At 51.9% G+C, this 18,108-nt stretch overlaps 3 protein-coding genes across 7 annotated transcripts; 2 read left to right on the top strand and 1 right to left on the bottom strand.

The window, feature by feature from the left end:
* Nucleotides 1-498: 498 nt before the first annotated feature.
* On the top strand, nucleotides 499-8,374 carry SLC35A2 (solute carrier family 35 (UDP-galactose transporter), member A2). 3 transcript variants are annotated; one of them, XM_004690018.2, is made up of 5 exons: nucleotides 499-655; nucleotides 2,281-2,463; nucleotides 5,031-5,182; nucleotides 6,066-6,808; nucleotides 8,063-8,364. In XM_004690018.2, exons 1-5 carry the CDS (start codon nucleotides 565-567, stop codon nucleotides 8,088-8,090), a joined length of 1,197 nt encoding a protein of 398 aa, XP_004690075.1. In that variant the 5' UTR covers nucleotides 499-564; the 3' UTR covers nucleotides 8,091-8,364. The 3 variants fall into 3 exon arrangements, with proteins under 3 accessions (XP_004690075.1, XP_012585786.1, XP_012585787.1); XM_012730332.1 differs by having other exon boundaries at nucleotides 511-655; nucleotides 6,656-6,808; nucleotides 8,063-8,374; XM_012730333.1 differs by lacking the exon at nucleotides 8,063-8,364 and having other exon boundaries at nucleotides 511-655; nucleotides 6,656-7,898.
* A 55-nt stretch (nucleotides 8,375-8,429) lies between these two features.
* Nucleotides 8,430-11,941, bottom strand: PQBP1 (polyglutamine binding protein 1). Of its 3 annotated transcripts, none has more exons than XM_004690013.2 (7): nucleotides 11,695-11,941; nucleotides 11,219-11,303; nucleotides 9,751-9,862; nucleotides 9,475-9,587; nucleotides 8,983-9,282; nucleotides 8,768-8,828; nucleotides 8,430-8,639 (listed from the first exon to the last, which is right to left on the bottom strand). In XM_004690013.2, exons 2-7 carry the CDS (start codon nucleotides 11,283-11,285, stop codon nucleotides 8,483-8,485), a joined length of 810 nt encoding a protein of 269 aa, XP_004690070.1. In that variant the 5' UTR covers nucleotides 11,286-11,303; nucleotides 11,695-11,941; the 3' UTR covers nucleotides 8,430-8,482. The 3 variants fall into 3 exon arrangements, with proteins under 3 accessions (XP_004690070.1, XP_004690074.1, XP_012585788.1); XM_004690017.2 differs by having other exon boundaries at nucleotides 8,768-8,831; nucleotides 11,695-11,939; XM_012730334.1 differs by having other exon boundaries at nucleotides 8,768-8,831; nucleotides 11,711-11,939.
* Nucleotides 11,942-11,958: 17 nt separating this feature from the next.
* On the top strand, nucleotides 11,959-18,080 carry TIMM17B (translocase of inner mitochondrial membrane 17 homolog B (yeast)). The gene is made up of 6 exons (XM_004690012.2): nucleotides 11,959-12,050; nucleotides 12,878-12,977; nucleotides 15,644-15,707; nucleotides 16,439-16,567; nucleotides 16,654-16,764; nucleotides 16,849-18,080. The coding sequence occupies exons 1-6, from the start codon at nucleotides 12,025-12,027 to the stop codon at nucleotides 16,935-16,937; spliced, it is 519 nt and encodes a 172-aa protein (XP_004690069.1). The 5' UTR covers nucleotides 11,959-12,024; the 3' UTR covers nucleotides 16,938-18,080.
* The last annotated feature ends 28 nt before the right edge of the window (nucleotides 18,081-18,108 follow it).

Raw genomic sequence — 18,108 nt, 5'->3', positions numbered from 1 at the left:
ACCTGCAGGCCTGCATGTTCTCATTTCTGCATCCTAACAGCCTATGCCTTTGCATTTTTTCCCCTGAACTCTGCTTTTACACACTAGCTTAGCCTGTTGCTTCTTCCATTACCCTCGTAACCTGTTGCCACTCCCAGTTTAATTTACTTTACAGATGCCCGCGAATTTATGGGGGTGGGACGAGGAGGAAGGGACTTAAGTGCAACTTGGAAAGACTTAGTTGAGATGCAAAAGGGCAGGTGAAGGGAATGCCATTAAAGAGCCCAGCAAGGAGGGGGACCGCTCAATCTGATGAGAGGACGGGCGGGTGATGCGGGAGCGGGGCCAAAGACGAGGTCGCGGGCCGTGGAGGCTGGAGTTGGGAGGCGGAGCCTGCTGGGTTTCCCCATCCGGAGTAAATTTGACCAGCCTGAGGCTGACACTCAGCCCCGGGAAGCGGAGCAAGTCCTCTGCTCTACCGGCCCGGCCCTGCCCCCGCCCCCCCCCAAATTGGAGGGGCGGAAGCGGAAGTGACGGGCGCGGAAGTGGACTGTTGCCGAGGGGACGGGCCAGGCAGATGCCAACATGGCAGCGGTTGGGTCTGGTGGTTCCACGGCTGCGGCTGGGTCGGGGGCGGTCTCTGCGGGGGCGTTGCAGCCTGGGACCACGAGTGTTGGTGAGGATGACTGGGATGGTGGGGCGAGGGGTCGTGATGGCTGTGGGAGCAGGGAGGTTCCTCACAAGCGACTGGGAGCATCCGGTATGGACCAGGGTGGTGTGAGTGCGTGTGGCAGGGGTGAGGTCGGGTAGGGAGGACGAAACGGGCATGGTGTGTTGGGGGCGGGGGAGAAACCATTCGGAGGGGGAGTGGGGGTCCCGCAGTACCCAAGGGGAGGAGAGACCGTTCTGAGTCTGATGGCGCGTACTTCCTTGTAGGGAGGCTACGTCCATTCTGAGTGTGTTTGGGGTCTGTCCTTACAGCACGGAGAGGCCATTCTGAAGATGGGAGAATTGGTCTTTTGCCATAGGGAGAGGGTGTCCTGGAGGTGGTGGTTTATAAACGGGGCAGTTGTGAGTTAGGGTGGGGCTGGAGCATAGGGATTTCTTTCCTTATATAGGGAGATTATTCTGGCGGGGGGAACCCTTCATAATGGAACTAGGGTTCATTGTATGTTGGGGTATAAGGGTCTTTCCCTCCTTATGTGGCAGATAAAGGACGTGGGGGGTGTTCCTTAAAGTGGGAAAGAATTCATTGTGAATGTGAATAAATAGTTCCTTGACTGGACATGGGGGTTGCGGTGGTGAGATGACTGACCAAACACCCAGGCCACTCCTGGTGGGTTCAATCCTCCGGAAACTGGAGAATGATATATTCTATATGCTAGACCATTCTGTGTCAAGAGGAATTGTTCTTAATAGGAGGGCTTGGAGAGAGCAATATGAGGAAATGGAATAATTTCTTAGATGAGAACAAGTATTCCTTAGGGGACATGTATGCCTTATACGGTGGCCTCATCCCTTGTATTGGGATATCATTTTTACATATCATTAAATATCATTTCCTAACAAATCTGAGGGTTGTTTATCCATAAAATGGGAATAGTTATAGTTACTTCTAAGCTTGGAACATTACACGGATCTGTTGAGGTAATCCATAAGAATCCCTTAGCCCAGTGATAGGTACACAATCAGCGCTCAATGAATACCGAGAATGTGCTTGGTATTATGTGTGGGGGAGAATTCTCACTCAGGAGGAAGCAAGAGGGCTGGGGTTGGGTTCTGGGGCCCACCCCAGCCATTTCTTTTTTTTTTTTTTTAAGGATTTGTTTGTTTATACATACAGAACTGGGGTACAGGGCAGAGGTGTGGGGGTGAAAGGATTCACCAGAGATAGAGTGGGGAGCAGAACAGGCTGGTTAACTGAAATACACTGCTCAGGGGAGCAGTGGGCAGGTCAGGAGAGGTCTGCCATGCCATGTGGGTCACCTCCCCTACCAGGGATCAGACTCATGCAGCTGTAGCTTCATAGTGCTGTGCTTTAACTCGCCAGGGAGGACCCCCAGCCATTTCTTAACACCTCTCCAAGGATTCCAGGTGTGGGCTGGTCAGAGTGGGGCCCACTTACCTCTTCCTGACTTCCTGTGGTGGAGGCCTTCTTTGGGTCAGGATAGGCAGGCAGATGGCAGGAAGTGGTATTGGCTAAGAGGGTCCAGGTTGAGAAAGGAGAGGGGAGGGTGGGGATGTGTCTGTGCCCCAGGAGCTTCTGACCTTTCTTCCCCTTGCTCCTTCCATTCCCTACAGCTCACCGACGCCTCAAATACATATCCCTAGCTGTGCTGGTAGTCCAGAATGCCTCCCTCATCCTCAGCATCCGCTATGCCCGTACGTTGCCTGGAGACCGCTTCTTTGCCACCACAGCAGTGGTCATGGCTGAAGTGCTCAAAGGTCTCACCTGCCTGCTGCTGCTCTTTGCACAGAAGAGGGGTATGAACCAGGAGGGGCTGCACTGGGGTCGGTGGGTGGGCCTCTGTGTGTGTACTCATGCCCAAGCACAGGGCTTGCTGGAGAAGTATCTCTATGTCTATGGCTGCATCCAGACTTTTATACCTCTAGCCCCTGGAGCTGGCCTGTGTGGACAGTAGGAGTGAGACAGTCTGTGCCCATGAGAAAATGGGTGACTCTGACTTGGGGATTGTTTATGTCTCTTTAATTTTTCATTACAGAGAACTTCAAACATAAAATCAGAGAATTTATAAAATAGTAAAATATGCACGTACCCATCACCCAGATTCAGTAATTATTAGCTCATGGCCATTTGCCATTAAACAGCATCAGTGGTTCTCTATTCATTACCAGTTTTGCTGTCTGCCTCCCTCTCTTCCCCAGACCTTATGCTGCCTGCCTTGTATATTCCACATGAAGTGAGGATTACTCTGAAGTATATCCCCCCTTATAAAGTAAAATTTTTGGCATGCTTTAAACAATAATATCTAAAAAGCATACAACAAAAACATTTAAAAAGTTGGAATTAATAATTTTACAGTTAATAAATAAAATAATCAAATATCCAGTCATTGTTCTAACTTATGACTTCCAAAATGTGAGTCTTTTATTTTATTTTTATATAGTTTACTTACATAGATTTTACAGTATTGTTTGTTCATTTTTGTACAATGTTTGCTTTCTCCTATCAGGTGTAGGCCCCATAGAATTCCCACAAAAAATTCGCCCACGCACCTTTGTGTGCTTCCCTCCCGCAGAGTTTTTAAAAGTTAGTTGGGCTCAGCTTTGTAGGAGGTTGCCTTTTATAATTGCTCGATGCCTTCTGAGTCTGCGAACCTCTGGGTTCTCCTCCAGCTGTTTTTTTTTTTTTTCCTCTCTGCAGTGAGTTTGTTGAAGAAATCACATCATTTGTCTTACAGACTGGGCAGTCAGGATTTTGCTGACTGCCTCCCTCTGGTATCATTTAACATCATCTGTTCTTGAACTTTCCTATAAGTTGGATTTATCTACTAATTTAAATACTTCCCAGAGGCTGTCTTCTTTAAAATATCGCCTAGTCATTTCTTTGTGAAAGCCTCACAGTTAGAAAGAGCACACATGCATCACTGGGCTCTGCTCTGTTCACTTCAGAAAACATCCTCACCCACTTGTTAGCTCCGGGGCCTGTGAGACAGCAGTGCAGGAGCCACCTGCCTGGTTCTGAGAGTAACCGGGGCTGGGGGCTGCTGAGGTTGCGGACGGTGCACCTTGCCCTCGGGACCGGTAGTTTAGATGGGAAGAAACATGACTAGAGACTTTGATCATGGGCCTTCACTTCTCATCTGCAACTTCAAAACCCACCCCAATTTTTTTTTTCCTGAACTACTTTGGTGGTAAAACTTGACCTGATGTAGGGCCACTTGTTTATTTGTAGTATTTTTTTCCCACTCAGTGTGAATATTTATACGAGTCACTGCAAAAATACAAACGTGCTCAGTAATGATGTGAGTCCCCACATACGAGGGGTATATTAGGTGAAATATGTGGTATATGTTCCCCCTTTCTGACACCTGGAAATTTTTGAGCACCAAAACCTCTGGGCCCAGGAAAATTAGTTAAGGGGCTGGAAGCCAGTTAATTACTCGTGGGTTAATGCTGTCAAGGACAAGGATGGGGTTTTGTGTGTGAGAATCAGCAGTTCTGCCATAACCCTGTGTGTGGCTATGGGATTTTCTCTGAGAGATGCTGTTCAGCTGAGACTCAAAAGAAGTGAGGGGCACATTATAAAGGCTTCATTGTATAAGAAAACATTCCTGTGTGTTGACTGGAGCAGGGCCTAGCTAGACATTTTTTTCCAAGTACTTTTAAAAGGACACTTATTAGGAAAAGGAGAAAGGAGAGCAGAGAGCTGCTGCTTTAGAGAGGAAAAGGTTTGTGAAAATTATGAATGGAAATGCCTGCGTAGACACAGGTGGAGAGCTCAGCTAGATGTTCTGCTTAGTAGTCGTCACACCTGCATTCTTTCATGCGGCAGGGGTAGCTCCTTGGTGTGTCCAGTGCTGGTGAAAAGATGCAACCAAATGGGAGATGGCCCCGCCTCAGGCAGGTTGCAGGCCAGGAGGAGCTGGGCTGGATTCCACCTAAAAGTCTAGTCAAAACCTTTTGCTGTTTGGTAAACAGCTTTCCACTCCTAGGGCTTCTACTCTATTAGCTCCCAGTTTGTGCTGGTTATATCATGGTATAAACACAAACTGCATGCTTGCCCTGAATGGGTCCCTGCCAGGGGGTATGGGATGAGTGGAATAAGGCCTGTGGCTATCAGACACGGTGTTAAGGATGATTCTTTTGTGTCTGTGAAGCTGAGTATCTGCAAGGCCTCCGGAGACCCGGTTGAATTGTAGGGAAACAGAGCATAGACCTCATTCTAGAGCATGGTAGGGAGAGAAGGAACCAGGCCTGGTGGGCTCAGCTTCCCATCTTAAGAGAGTTGGTGCTGCAGAGGGCTTTGTTGGGAAGCAATCTTCAAGTTGCTCAAGTGTGAGATCTCCTCTTTGCACTTCCCCACCTAGGTAACGTGAAGCACCTGGTTCTCTTCCTCCATGAGGCTGTCCTGGTGCAATACGTGGACACGCTCAAGCTTGCAGTGCCCTCTCTCATCTACACCTTGCAGAATAACCTCCAATATGTTGCCATCTCCAACTTGCCAGCTGCCACTTTCCAGGTGAGCTTCATGCCTGGCATAGTCGCTGAGAAACTGACGGGGCTGGGGAACACAGCATATTAGAGGGAGGGGTTCTTCAGGGAGCAGGGACTGTATCACATTTGGGATGTAGCTGGAGCCCCCTCCACCATAGTCTCATCTGTGAGAGAAGCAGGAATGGAAATTCCTACCCACTGGCAGTTGGGCTGATTAAACGAAATAATGAGCCCTGGCTTGGGATAGATAGGCTTTTGGCTATTTGCAAGCAGTCTTGTAAAATACTTTTTAAAGAGCCTGGAGTCTGGGGCTGGGCTGCCTGGGTTCAAATCCCATCTCTGCTCACTTTGCAGCTGTGTGGTGCTGAGCAGGTCATTTGATTTCACTATATCTTCGTTTTCTCATCTTTAAATTGGACATTTAAGTAGTGTCCTCTTTATATGAGCATCAAATGAATGACTTCCCATGCCCGGCAGGACAGTAAGGGCCACAGAAATGTTTGCTGGCCTGGTTGTGGCTGATTTGCGTTGACCAAGACCTCCATCACAGCCGACTGTTATTCACTACGTACTGTGTGAGGCGTTCCCCAAGCGTCAGCCGTATTTTACCAGGCTCAGACAAGGTCTTTGTCCCTCATTGCACAGCCAGGAGACAGGGTTGGGGTGTGGACTTGGGTGTGGCCTGTGGCTTCCTTGTACAGCCATCCTCCTGTGTATTTTCTGGGAGGCGCCTTGCAGCCATTTGACGACCATCTGGTCCATTGCCAGCAGGTGTTCTTGCTGTTCTGATTGCCGTCCACCCCACTCTGCCCCTCCCTGGAGCCTGGGGCCCATGGTGGGTGTTGCCTCCCTTGTGCACATGGTGGGGCCAGGGGCAGCCCTCAGAATCTTCCACATGCCACTCACAGGTGACATACCAGCTGAAGATCCTGACCACAGCTCTGTTCTCCGTGCTCATGCTGAACCGCAGCCTTTCCCGGCTGCAGTGGGCCTCACTGCTGCTCCTCTTCACTGGAGTCGCCATTGTCCAGGCCCAGCAAGCCAGTGGTGGGGACCCACGGCCACTGGATCAGAACCCTGGGAAAGGCCTGGCAGCTGTGGTGGCCTCTTGTCTCTCCTCGGGCTTCGCAGGCGTCTACTTTGAGAAGATCCTCAAAGGCAGCTCTGGCTCCGTGTGGCTGCGCAACCTGCAGTTGGGCCTCTTTGGCACGGCACTGGGCCTGGTGGGGCTCTGGTGGGCTGAGGGCGCTGCCGTGGCTCACCGCGGCTTCTTTTTCGGGTACACACCTGCCGTCTGGGGTGTGGTACTCAACCAGGCCTTTGGCGGGCTTCTGGTGGCTGTTGTCGTCAAGTATGCTGACAACATCCTCAAGGGTTTCGCCACCTCCTTGTCCATTGTGCTGTCCACTGTTGCCTCCGTCCGCCTCTTTGGCTTCCACGTGGACCCATTGTTTGCCCTTGGCGCTGGGCTCGTCATTGGTGCAGTCTACCTCTATAGCCTTCCCCGAGGTGCAGCCAAAGCCATAGCTTCTGCTTCCGCCTCTGCCTCAGCCTCCGGGCCCTGCACTCACCAGCAGCCTCCAGGGCAGCCACCGCCACCACAGCTGTCTTCCCACCGTGGAGACCTCAGCATGGAGCCCTTTCTGCCAAAGTCAGTGCTGGTGAAGTGAGGGCTGGCGGCAGTTGGGGGGGGCGACAGGGAGGGGGACTGGGTGGCGGGTGCAGGCCTCTGCTGGACCCAGGTGGGCATCGGGGCCTGGCTCCTCTGGGGTTGGAAGTCTTCTCCGAGGTTATTGAGACTTCATTATGGCAGGGCATCACGTGAACCCTTCCTTATAAGCTGACCCCCTGCCCGAGGGCTTTCTAGAACTGCCTCCTCTGCCTCTTCAGCTCTGTCTGGGGGCAGGGCTGGAGGTGTTTTCAATCAAGGCCTTTTTGTCTGCCCTGTGTGAAGATGTCCTATCTCATGGTGGGAGCAGGGCCAGCCCTCCAGCTTTGTAAGGATAAGTTGGACAAAAATCCTACAGCTTTTTAGTTATGACTGATGCCTACATGTGGGGCAATTTCCCATAACTGGCGGCCTCCCTCCCAACCACTCTGGATCACGTGAGCAGCTTGGCCTTTCTGTGGCCTTGGGGCAGCTAACCCTACACGGAGGGACCCTCCGACTGGGCCTTTTGTGAGTGGGTGTTCAAGCAGAGAGGAAGGGCAGGGGCATCAGCCTCAGGGGAGGGTGCAGTAGAGGCCTTTTGTTTTTGCTTTTGTGTGTGTGGTTTGGGGGTTTGTGGTGTAATCAGATGATGATCCAGGGTGTGGGGAAAGCAATGAGGAAAGACCCTTGGTTGCCGAATCTCAATGAATCTAAGCTAGGACAGTCAGTTGCTGTGTGCAGGGTTCTCTGCAACGTCCTGAGAGGACAGGGAAGCTGCCAACCATCCGATAACCCCACCGGCCCTGTGAAGCACCCTTACTGCGTGGGAGGGCATGTCTTCAAGTTGCTGAAATGTGGAACCTACCCCTCGCACCTCCCAAAGCTTATTAACCCCTTAACTGTCCCCCAGGAGTGTGTGTAAGCGTGCGTGTGCATGGGAGCTGCCTGGGCTGTCTCTGCTCGATGTAAATAGGGCAGTCGGATCTTTATTTTTGATTAATTTGTTCTGATTTTTTTTGGGTTTTCTAAGGAACTGTAATGAACAAGTATCAGGATACCCAATGCCAAATAAAGATATTGTATTTATTTAGTCCACGTGTAGCTTTCTGACCCAGGGACCTGCTCTCCGCGTGGGCTGTTACTAACCAACCCCAGGACTACCAGCCTCGCCACTGTTGCCCTCGCTTGCTCAGGACACCGCCTGCCAGCCCACCCCAGCTTTCTGTTTTTCTTTCCTCCCCACCCCCACCACAGGTTGCTCACCAAGGTGAAGGGTTCATAGCCGCTGGGATTGAAGACGCTGGCCTGGCCTCGTTCTCCCTTCTTGCTCTGGCCCAGCCGGGACCAAATACTCTGATCAGTATTAGGGGTGGGGGGAGGTAGACACTGAACCCCCTGTTCCCAGCACCCCCACCCCCACCTCCCAAGGGCTGACATGACATTACTTTCTGGTAATGAGGGCATGGAAAGACCCCCCACCCCAGCCTCCAGCCCGTGCTCCCCCCACACCATTTCGTAGGTGAGTTTTCACAAATAAAGTGTGTTTTGCATCTTGCTGGCTTGGGTTGGGGAGCCTCAAAAAGTGCAAGGAAAAGAAGTGTTCAAGCCTCAGTGCACATAATCCCCTGACAGAGTTTTTATTGAAAACCAAGGGACGGAGTGGCGCGTGGAGGCTCAGTCCTGCGGCTTGGTTCTGGAGGCCTCGGCGTTGGCCCGGAGCACAGCCCCCGGGGATGGGTAGGGGCGCTGCTGGAACAGGGGCCCTGCTGCTGTCGTGTCGGCGCCCGTCTTGGCTTCATTCCGCTTGGGGAGTCCTGTGGACCATGTGCCCCTGGGGGGGGGGACAGGGTCCGGAGTGGGGATGTGGGATGTGGTAGACAGCCCCCTCTGCTGATGAGCAGAGGCAGAAAGGGGCGGGCGAGTCACGAGGAAATGGGTTGGTGAGGAGCTGTCACTTACCGGGGTGCATCCGAGTATGAGCTGGGGTCCATGGGGTCTAGCTCATCATCCTTCCGGCTCGCTGCTGTGGAAGTAGTCAACATGGTGAGGTCTTCAGTGGAGGCACAAGAACCCCACTGACTGTTGAGCTCCCCCACCCCAAGAAGACACATTGCCATGCTCAGGAAGTGAAATGCCTTGCTCACCTCCCCCAGTCCTAGACCTGTTCCACTTACCCTTCTTGCTCTTGGGGTAGGGGGCCAGCTCCTCCCGGCGGTGGTGGCGCCGCTCCTTGGCCTCTTCCCGATCTGCCTTGTCATAACCCCGGTCCCGGTCTCGGTCCCGCTCTCTCTCTCTGTCCACTTTATCATAGCCACGCTCTCGGTCTCTGTCAGACTTCTCGTGGCTCCGGTCCGACTTCTCGTGGCTCCGGTCTGACTTCTCATGGGCCCGGTCTGACTTCTCATGAATCCGGTCTGACTTCTCGTGGCCCCGTTCCGACTTCTCGTGGCTCCTATCTGACTTCTCCTCAGCATCTGGGAACACAAAAACCGCAAGGTGACCTATATCCTCTCCCATCAGGACCCAGGAGTGTGTCATGAATGACTTTCCTGCTGGGGGCTGGGGTTGCGTGTCTCGCCCGCCCCTCCCTGATGCACTGGCATTTACCTGACCCATCTCTGAGACCTGCCAGAAGCACTCAAGGCTCCCTTGATCTGCCAACTCACCTGCGTTATTGATCCTGAGCTTCTTGGCAGATTTGGTAACGACGGAGTTGGGGTCATGTGGGGAGAGCCAGGACACGAGGTCTGTGTCCACATTCCAGTAGTAAGGGAGCCCGCTGCGGGGCAGTGGGAGGGAGGGAAGGAGTATCAGCACACATGTCTCTCCTTGTAGCCTTAACTCCTGTCTCCCCAACCTCTGCCTCTATCTGGCCCATGCCAGGACCCCACAGGAAGGACCTTCAGGATCTCTTCCCGTGTCCCCCATGTCCCTAGGCTCACCAGGAAGGGTCGAACACCTTGTACCAGCTGGGTGGCAGGCCCTCCAGCCGGGTGGCCTCATAGTCTACAGGGTCATCGTCATAGTCCTCAGCAATGATCTCTTCCTCTGGCTCTGGCAAGACAAAGGAAGAAGACAGGAGTAAGCACGGGGGACATGCCCACAGGGGCCACCTGGGGGGCTGGGGGCAGTATGCATACCTGCAACAGATCTCATCTGCCATGGCAGATACTGCCACATTCCAAGTCCAGATATATAAATACTGGGGTTTACCCAAAAAATTACCTGTATCTGTTCTGTTTTGGAGTTTAGAGAAGATGATATACTACTATTACTCATCCAATCTGGTTTCAGAGTTTTAACAGGGAATCATCACAGAACACACTCATATTTACTCAGTTCCTGAGTTCAGGTAGTATATGACACCAGGCTACCCAAATTTATTTGGATAAGTGTTTTTTGCAACAGCAAGGTGTTTATTCGAAAATAGGTCCAAATCTGAAGCTCCCAATCTTGGCAAAATAGGGGGTTTCTGTCCCCTGTATATTGAGGAGCAGGAGTTCGGTGTGCCAGAAATTTACTCAAACACTGTAAATCAGCTCCTGAGGCCTGCAATGTTTGTTTGTTATCAGCAGAATATAATTAAAGGTGTGTAATATCAGTGTAGTATCTGACCCTCAGTAAGCCTATCACAGATTTCATCTGTGAAATGCATCTGTACAGTGCCAGTCACACGGTAGGCCCCACAGAGATGTCAGCTCTAATTACCATTGTTAGTAAGAAATACCATCAGCACAGGGCCTAATCTCCCACGGGTTTAAAATATTAGTTATCATCGATATTATTAACTGGAAGATCTATGCCTAGCTTGCAATAAGCTTGTAGTAGATGTCAAGTATCAGTAAGGTAAAAATAGGATATATTTTTCAGTGTTTGGCGTAAGGTGGCCCAGAAGAGATGCTGACAATAAGTTATAAGTTAACAGAAGTTAACAGGCACTTAGTAAGCCTAACGAGGGTCTGCTAGGGCTGGTGAACAACACGGAATTTATCACCAGTATAGTGCCTGATTTCACCAGAAATAATAGTATCATTATAGTGAACAACAAAGTAGCAACCTCCTGACTTTATTTGGCACACAGGAAATTGCAGGCTCAAGAGGTCTTTATTGTTAGTTACTTTGTAATCACTTTCGCGGAAGGATGGATGAATTGAACCTGGCAAACAGGAGGCCCCAAGTAGGATCGACTGTCAGTATTAGGATGAAAATTGCTTGCTCTCTCGTGCCCCCCAAACCAGTGCTTGCCACGCGGTGGGTGGGGATTTGTGTCCAGGACCCATCAGGTTAACGACGAAATGCCTGCCACTGCTTATTGCACAGGAGGCGGTGCTAGGTATCAAGTGCCAGTACCAACAACCAGGCCTGTCAAGTCTGGCACTTGGTGGGCCCCTCAGCTCTTGGCTTTCTCACCGGGCTCCAGATGTTTGAGGATGCCTCTCTTGGCTAAGCGGGTCTGCAGTGCAACGGGCAGCGGCATGGCGGGTAGTATACAGACCTAGGTTAAGGACGCACAGACTAAAAACCAGCTCAGGTGATTCGAATCGGGATCATGTAACCCAGCGCTTCCTCCCAGTAGGCACTCCACTAGACCCACACCTAAACCCACCTCTTCTCTCCCCCACGCAGCAGCACTTGGGCGTGCCGAAAGGTGGAAGAGATAGGTGGTGATATCACCGAAACCTCACCAACCTTCTCGAGGATCCAGGACCCGGGGCTCTCCCACAGCCAGGCTCCGCCCACCACAAAAAGGCTCCCCCGCGCCCCAGGAATAGGTTAACCCAACGTCCCCCAAGGACTGCCGGGTGGGAGGAACCAATGTGCTAGGGTGGGGGAGGAGAGCGTAGCGCCCCCGTCCGTTCCAAAGTGTGCGCCCACCCCAACATTACCAGTACAGTCACGCACGCAGTGGAAAGCTTGCAGACCGGCCACTTCGCTCTTGCAGCTGCTACGGACACCGGGACACACGACTCTCCTCTCGCAAAGCACAGGAAGAGGTCTCTCTCCCCGAGCCTTGTGGTAACTGGGCGACGTTCGGGCTGCAGGGAGCAGATGCCGCAAGCCGGGGCGGCCAATGAGAGTATGCCATCGGCCTGACGTGTAGCGAAGTGACCCAATCACTGTCCGGAACTAGGTGGAAGGCTAAAGCGTCTGTGAACGTTTCAGTAGGGGCGTGGCCGGCGGGGCTCTGCCTGACTGCGCGGCCGGACGCCGGCGCCATGGAGGAATACGCTCGGGAGCCTTGGTACGGCGATGGGCACAGGCCTCGGGACTGGCCGCAGCCCCACGGCCGGCTGTGGGGGGCGGGCGGGGGTGGCACCGGCCACACAGCGCCACGTCGCAGACGGAGGAGGCGCTTAGAAAATGGTCTCCCGTTCACCTCCACTTTGTTCCTTCCACTCGGGCTCCGTTAAGAGGGGTCACAATGTCTGGAGGAGAAGGTGCAGCACAGGACGAAGCACTCCACGTCCCGCCTAACTCGGTAGCTGCAGTCCTTTGTTAATGAGGAGGCACAATGGTCGAGCCCATTCCGGCGCGGGGGTTGCGCTGGCGAGCGGAAATCCCCAGGTGTTTTTTCCCAGGCCCCTGTAGCGGGTGGAGGCGGGGCCTGGGTCGCTTGCTTTGGGCAGGATCCTCCCCACGGCCCGTTCTTGGTCTTTTCCAGTTGTGCCCCGTCAAAACCCGGAGAGGAAGGCGGGGCTTGGTTGGACGTGCTCATTGTCGGAGAAGCGGAGGGGGTGGTTTGCCATCCACCCCGCTGTAATAAACTAGCTAGTAATACTCAAAACATGTCAACTCTGCACGTGTGAATTCATTTCATGTTCGATAGTAGTAAAGCAGTCGACTGATTCCCGGGTTGACTGCAAAGTGGAAGCGCGGCCAGGATAAAGACCATTTTTTCACCTTTGCATTATTTCTTTTTTAATTAAAGGGGAAATTAATGGGACTATTTCATTATTATCTGAGTTGATTTGGCTTCTCCCAGGTGGAGAGTCTAAGTGACAAGGAGTTGGGGGCGGACAGGGGCTTGGGAGGGGACGTTAATCCCGGTCTCCCGTTAATTGCTTGCAGCCCCTGGCGGATTGTGGATGATTGTGGAGGAGCCTTCACTATGGGCGTCATCGGCGGAGGAGTGTTCCAGGCCATCAAGGGCTTCCGCAACGCCCCTGTTGTGAGTCCCCGCCTTCCCGGGGGGGGGGGGGGCCCAAGGGTCCTGCCTTGCCCCGCTGGCAGGCAGGATACATTTTGAAAACTGCTTGGGCTACTGACCACACGCACTTATCCAGCTACTGCATCTAGTATTTGGGACACACTGCAAATGTGGCCTCGCCCCCCCCCCCACCAAACTGGTGCTCCCCTGTGGAATGTGCAATGCTGTGCTGTCCAAACAGTAATCACTAAATCCTAACTGTGTGAGTTAAGTCAGACAGATTTTACGGAAAGGCAGATGCTGAGTCCAAAAGCAGAAGTGACAGTTTTGACAGCCTTCTATAAAGTTGAGAAGATGCTTTTAATTTTACGTAGTCAATTCTGTCTCTTTTTCTGAAAATCCCTTCCCATATCATCAAATGCCATGGTTTTACTAATTTTTTCTTGTCTTTCTCCAACTATATTTTTCTATATCTATTTTTGGGCATTTGGGTTGTTATAAATAGTGCTGCAGTACACTACTTACAATAGGTGAAACCTGGAAACAACCCAAACGCCCAAAACTAGATGATTGGATCAAGAAGATGTAGTATACATGCACAATGGAGTATTATTACTCCACAAGCAAAAAAGATAAACTCATGCCATTCATTGGGACATGGGTGGAGCTAGAAGAGATGGTGCTCAGTGAAATAAGTCAGAAGGAAAAGAAAAATATTGTCTGGCTTCACTTATAGGAGGAATATAGGGAAGCCAAATAGGACAGGGGAAAAATAACAATACAAAACCAAACCAAACAGGCAAGTATAAACCAGAGACATCCGGAAGGGGAGGCAGAGGGAGAGGGGAGGGAGAGGGAGAGGTGCGGAAGTAGGGAGGGTGGAGCACAGGGGACTGTGGTGATGGTGCAGGGGCGAGTTGGGGAGGAAATTCTATGGGGGCTACACCTGAGGGGGGAAAGTAAACATTGTTTTAAAATGAACAGTGATGTAAAAAATACATATCCATATATATATATACATGTATATATATAAATTTTTCCAAAAATAAAAAAATACTGGAAAAGGTAAAACAGAAGGGTTGATCTTATAAAAATTTTTGTTATTGTTAGCATTATTTATAAGTCAATTTAAAACTGTAAATATAGGGCCCTCCCTGGTGGCTCAGCAGGTTAAAGCACTGCACTGTGAGGCTATCTGCAGCCCCTGCAACTTGAGTTCAGTTCCCAGCCAGGGGATGACTCACATGGCTCGGCAGACCTCTCCTGTCTCCCCTGCTGTTCCCCTCAGCAGTGTATTTCAGTCAGTCTGCCTATTCTGTTCCCCACTCTGGTGAATCCTCTTACCCCTGCACCACTTGCCTGTACCCCAGTTCTTGTGTGCATAAAGAAATGAATCTCTTTTTTAAAAAAACTGTAAATATAAATATCTTCCACATATGCCCTTGTCATTTAAAATAAACTTCAGAAAAATATTTTTTAAAATAAAAAGAAATAGTGCTGTAGTAAATATAGGGGTGTAGGTGTTCTTTTGAATTAGTGTTTTTGTGTCCTTTGGATAGATCCCTAGAAGTGGAATTGCTGGATTATATGCAAGCTCCACACAGCTTTCCATAGTGGTTGTACCAGTTTGCATTCCCTCCAGCAGTGTAGGAGAGTTCCTTTTTCTCTACATCCTCGCCAACATTTGTTGTTGCTAGTTGTTTTTTTTTTTTTAAACTACATGTACTCTTTTTTTTTTTAAGATTTATTTATTTATTCGTACAGAACTTGGGTACAGGCCAGAGATGCGGAGGGTGAGAGTATTCACCAGAGACAGAGTGGGGTACAGAACAGGCAGATCGATGAAGTACTCAGGAGAGCTCTGCCTCGCCATGTGGATCTCCTCCGGGGCAGGCGGGGATCGAACTCATGCGGAAGTGGCTTAAGCTTCTTTGTGCTGTGCTTTTAACCCGCTATGCCACCAGGGAGGGCCCTGTTGCTAGTTGTTTTAAGATGAGCCATTTTCACTGGTGTGAGGTGGTATCTCATTATGGCTTTGAATTACATTTTGCTGATTATGAGGGGTATTGAACATTTTTTTATATGCCTGTTGGCCATTTGCAATGCCATGGTTTAAGTGCCATTTATTTGCCAAGCTCTCCATAACTGATATATCTAGGCCTGCCCCTCCCTTCTACTCCTGGAACTCTTTCCTATATCTTTGCCCCGATTTCTCTCCAACTCCTCCTACTCCTTTTCTTCTTCCAACTCCAACTCTCAGCGCCAGTGCCCATTCCTTAGAGGCCTTTCCTGCCCCCCTCAGCCACTGTTGTAGTTCTTCACCCTATTTCCTCTAGGGCTGTGTGAAGCCCTCTTGACAAGGGATGTGCTGGCCGCCCTTGCTCAAGACCTGGTCTCTGTAATGTGAGCTGAGAGGCTGGCAACCAGGTGGGCCTTGTTCCCTGTTCTGTCCCAGCATGGTGCCTGGCACATGGGTGCTCAGCAGTCATGCATGCATGCAAAAATGAGAACCCAGACTGGGTCTAAGAACATGCTGAGGTGCTGCCCAGCCCTGTAGCTCTGGGGTACTTCTCTACATGTCTACCCTGACCCCCCAACAGGTCTCCCACCCCAACCCTCTCTTAAAAGCTAGAAACCCTGTCTGCCAGTGGCCTGAACCCTGCTGACTTATCTTCTTGTCCCTGCAGGGAATTCGACACCGATTGAGAGGCAGTGTCAATGCTGTGAGGATCCGAGCCCCCCAGATTGGAGGTAAGAGGCTTGGGAGTGGGGGACCATAAAGGGTGTGATGGCAGTGTTGGGGGTGGTTGTTCCTTTGGGTCTAGATTGCAAGTTGAGGCTCCAGATTCCAGCCCGAGCTCTGCTTGGGACTTCCTGGGGCAGTGACATTTTCCAACAATTTAATAGGATTTCTGTAGCTTAAACCCAGGTGCTGGCACTTCCTGGATGTGTGGCCTTGGGCTAGTGGTCTAATGTCTGAGAATCTCATCTGTAATACGGTGATGCCAGTACGGTAACTACCTCTGTCATTTTGTAATTTACACAGTACTTGTAAGTGCTCTACTAAGCACTTTTATAATACTAACTCATTCAAAATTTCAGAAGGCAGATAACACACAGCGCCTAGAACAGGTCCTGGCACACAGTAAGGCCCCAGTAAACATTCTAACAGTCGTATTGTTTAACTTGCTTTCCTAACCCATTTTCTTCTCTCTGAAACTAAGATCAGAAGTTCAGTTCTCTGTGGTGGTCATGGAGATCGAAGTTGCTCTATTAAAGACATATGAGAGACAGCTCTGCTTATAAGCTCCCGCCAGGTACCCCAGGAATAGAGGGCAGCCCAGGAGTTCGCGCTCTGCCTTGGTGTCCAGGCTTCCTCCCCATTCTGGCCGGAGCATCCAGGCCTTGGAGGTCTCCAGACCCAAAGCCGTGGCTTCTCAGGATTTCGCAGGAGCACTAACTAGGTCTCTGTCCCCCTACAGGTAGCTTTGCGGTATGGGGGGGGCTGTTCTCCACCATCGACTGTGGCCTGGTGCGGTTGCGGGGCAAGGAAGACCCCTGGAACTCCATCACCAGCGGAGCCTTGACTGGGGCTGTGCTGGCCGCCCGCAGTGAGTGCCCTGGCCCCCAGCCCTCACCCTGTCCACCCTGTTCTGCCCGCCCTGACCTCACTCTCCCTGGCTCCTCCCTTCCCCAGGTGGCCCACTGGCCATGGTAGGCTCAGCAATGATGGGGGGCATCCTGTTGGCCCTCATCGAGGGTGTCGGCATCCTCCTCACTCGCTACACTGCCCAGCAGTTCCGCAATGGTGAGTGCCTGGTGGATGCTGGTCAGGGAAGGTGGGAGATGCTTGCCTTCCCTCCTCCCCTCACCTAATTCTTCCCCTCTCCAGCACCCCCGTTCCTGGAGGACCCCAGCCAGCTGCCCCCTAAGGAGGGGGCACCAGCCTCGGGCTACCCCGGCTATCAGCAGTACCACTGAAGAAGTGATGTCTGTGACGCCGTGGGAGCCCCCCCATGACCTACCTCCACGGGAGGGCTGGCTCCTGGCCGGTGCTGGGCCTTCCAGAGAGAGCCTCTACTCTGCCCTTGTCCTGGGGCAGGGCTGCGGCACCCCAGCTGCCGACAGATGGCTTTCCTTCTCTCTCAGGGCACCCGGCCCCACGCTCACATGTAACAAGCTCTGCCCAGCCCCTTGCAGTGGCGCCCTGATGAGCATTTAAAGCCGGTTTTGAAAGGCCTGTGTATGTACTCCTTGAGCCACTGTCCGCGGAGCCCACCCCCGCAGGAGAAGGCAGAGTCCTCTCCAGAGAGCCCTAAGCCCTGGGCCCGGGAGTCCCACACAGAGTGGACTTGAGTAAGCGTTTATGGGATGAGAGACAGGAGAGGAAAATGGAGCCAGTTGTGAACAGTATGTGACCGAGGGTGTGGGGTGTCGAGCGATGAGTCCCAAGTAGAGGGGCGGGTTTGGGAAAGAAGGAAGCAAACAAGGATGCTGGAGGGGAGGACACGATTCCGCACGGAGGACCCCTGGCCCCCATTTGCGCACACCAGCAGCCCTGACCCCACGGCCAAGGTGTGAGGATGTGACCTCACAGTCTTTATGGACCCCACCTGTGAAGGTCATCCCCTGCACGTGACCTCATGGTGGGCCTGGGGTGGGAGTAGGGTCAGGCCTGGCCTCCTCACATGACATGGTCTCCTGCACACACGCATACTTCTGCGTGGTGGTGTGGGCGTTCTTTAAAAGGGCAACCACAAATGAGTTTTCATTTGCGGTTGGGGGAGTTAGGAGAAAGAGGTTTTCCTGGGTGCTCTTGGGCTCTAAACATCATGTGGGTTCCTTCCTGCAAGCCTCCACCCCACATAGGTAGGCAAACATTTTCTCCACCCAGGGTACAGATGTCAAAGGGCAGCACAAATAACTCCTGAGAAGTCAGTCCTTCCTTCTGCACAAAATTTTCCAGAGAAAATGACCTCATTGTAAGGGGGGAAAAAAGCTTCCCCTTGTGCAAGTCATTGCAAAGAGGTGACGTGCCCTCTTCTGCCAAATCACGCCCGGACAGCAAGTGTAGTCCCTGGGCCTGCAGAGGCCCCAACCCTGCCCCGCTCCCTCCCCCGGTGCCCCCCCCCCCCCCCGCATCTTTGTCAAC

This window comes from Condylura cristata, unplaced genomic scaffold, assembly GCF_000260355.1.
Source record: "Condylura cristata isolate star-nosed mole 26May11 unplaced genomic scaffold, ConCri1.0 scaffold00027, whole genome shotgun sequence".
Lineage (NCBI taxonomy): Eukaryota > Metazoa > Chordata > Mammalia > Eulipotyphla > Talpidae > Condylura > Condylura cristata.
The sequence above is the reverse complement of the archived record's forward strand: the minus strand, read 5'-3'. Positions and strand labels throughout refer to the sequence as shown.

What these genes read in the sequence shown, in the direction of transcription:
- SLC35A2 (XM_004690018.2), top strand. Translation starts at nt 565, where the DNA reads ATGGCAGCGGTTGGGTCTGGTGGTTCCACGGCTGCGGCTGGGTCGGGG. An exon ending in GCTCTTTGCACAGAAGAGGG is followed by an intron (nt 2,464 to 5,030) that starts GTATGAACCAGG and finishes TTCCCCACCTAG; the next exon opens with GTAACGTGAAGCACCTGGTT. An exon ending in ATGGAGCCCTTTCTGCCAAA is followed by an intron (nt 6,809 to 8,062) that starts GTCAGTGCTGGT and finishes CCCCCACCACAG; the next exon opens with GTTGCTCACCAAGGTGAAGG.
- PQBP1 (XM_004690017.2), bottom strand. Translation starts at nt 11,285, where the DNA reads ATGCCGCTGCCCGTTGCACTGCAGACCCGCTTAGCCAAGAGAGGCATC. An exon ending in GCTCAGGATCAATAACGCAG is followed by an intron (nt 9,283 to 9,474) that starts GTGAGTTGGCAG and finishes TTGTGTTCCCAG; the next exon opens with ATGCTGAGGAGAAGTCAGAT. An exon ending in TCATACTCGGATGCACCCCG is followed by an intron (nt 8,640 to 8,767) that starts GTAAGTGACAGC and finishes CCCCCCCCCCAG; the next exon opens with GGGCACATGGTCCACAGGAC.
- TIMM17B (XM_004690012.2), top strand. Translation starts at nt 12,025, where the DNA reads ATGGAGGAATACGCTCGGGAGCCTTG. An exon ending in GAATACGCTCGGGAGCCTTG is followed by an intron (nt 12,051 to 12,877) that starts GTACGGCGATGG and finishes AATTGCTTGCAG; the next exon opens with CCCCTGGCGGATTGTGGATG. An exon ending in GCTTCCGCAACGCCCCTGTT is followed by an intron (nt 12,978 to 15,643) that starts GTGAGTCCCCGC and finishes TTGTCCCTGCAG; the next exon opens with GGAATTCGACACCGATTGAG.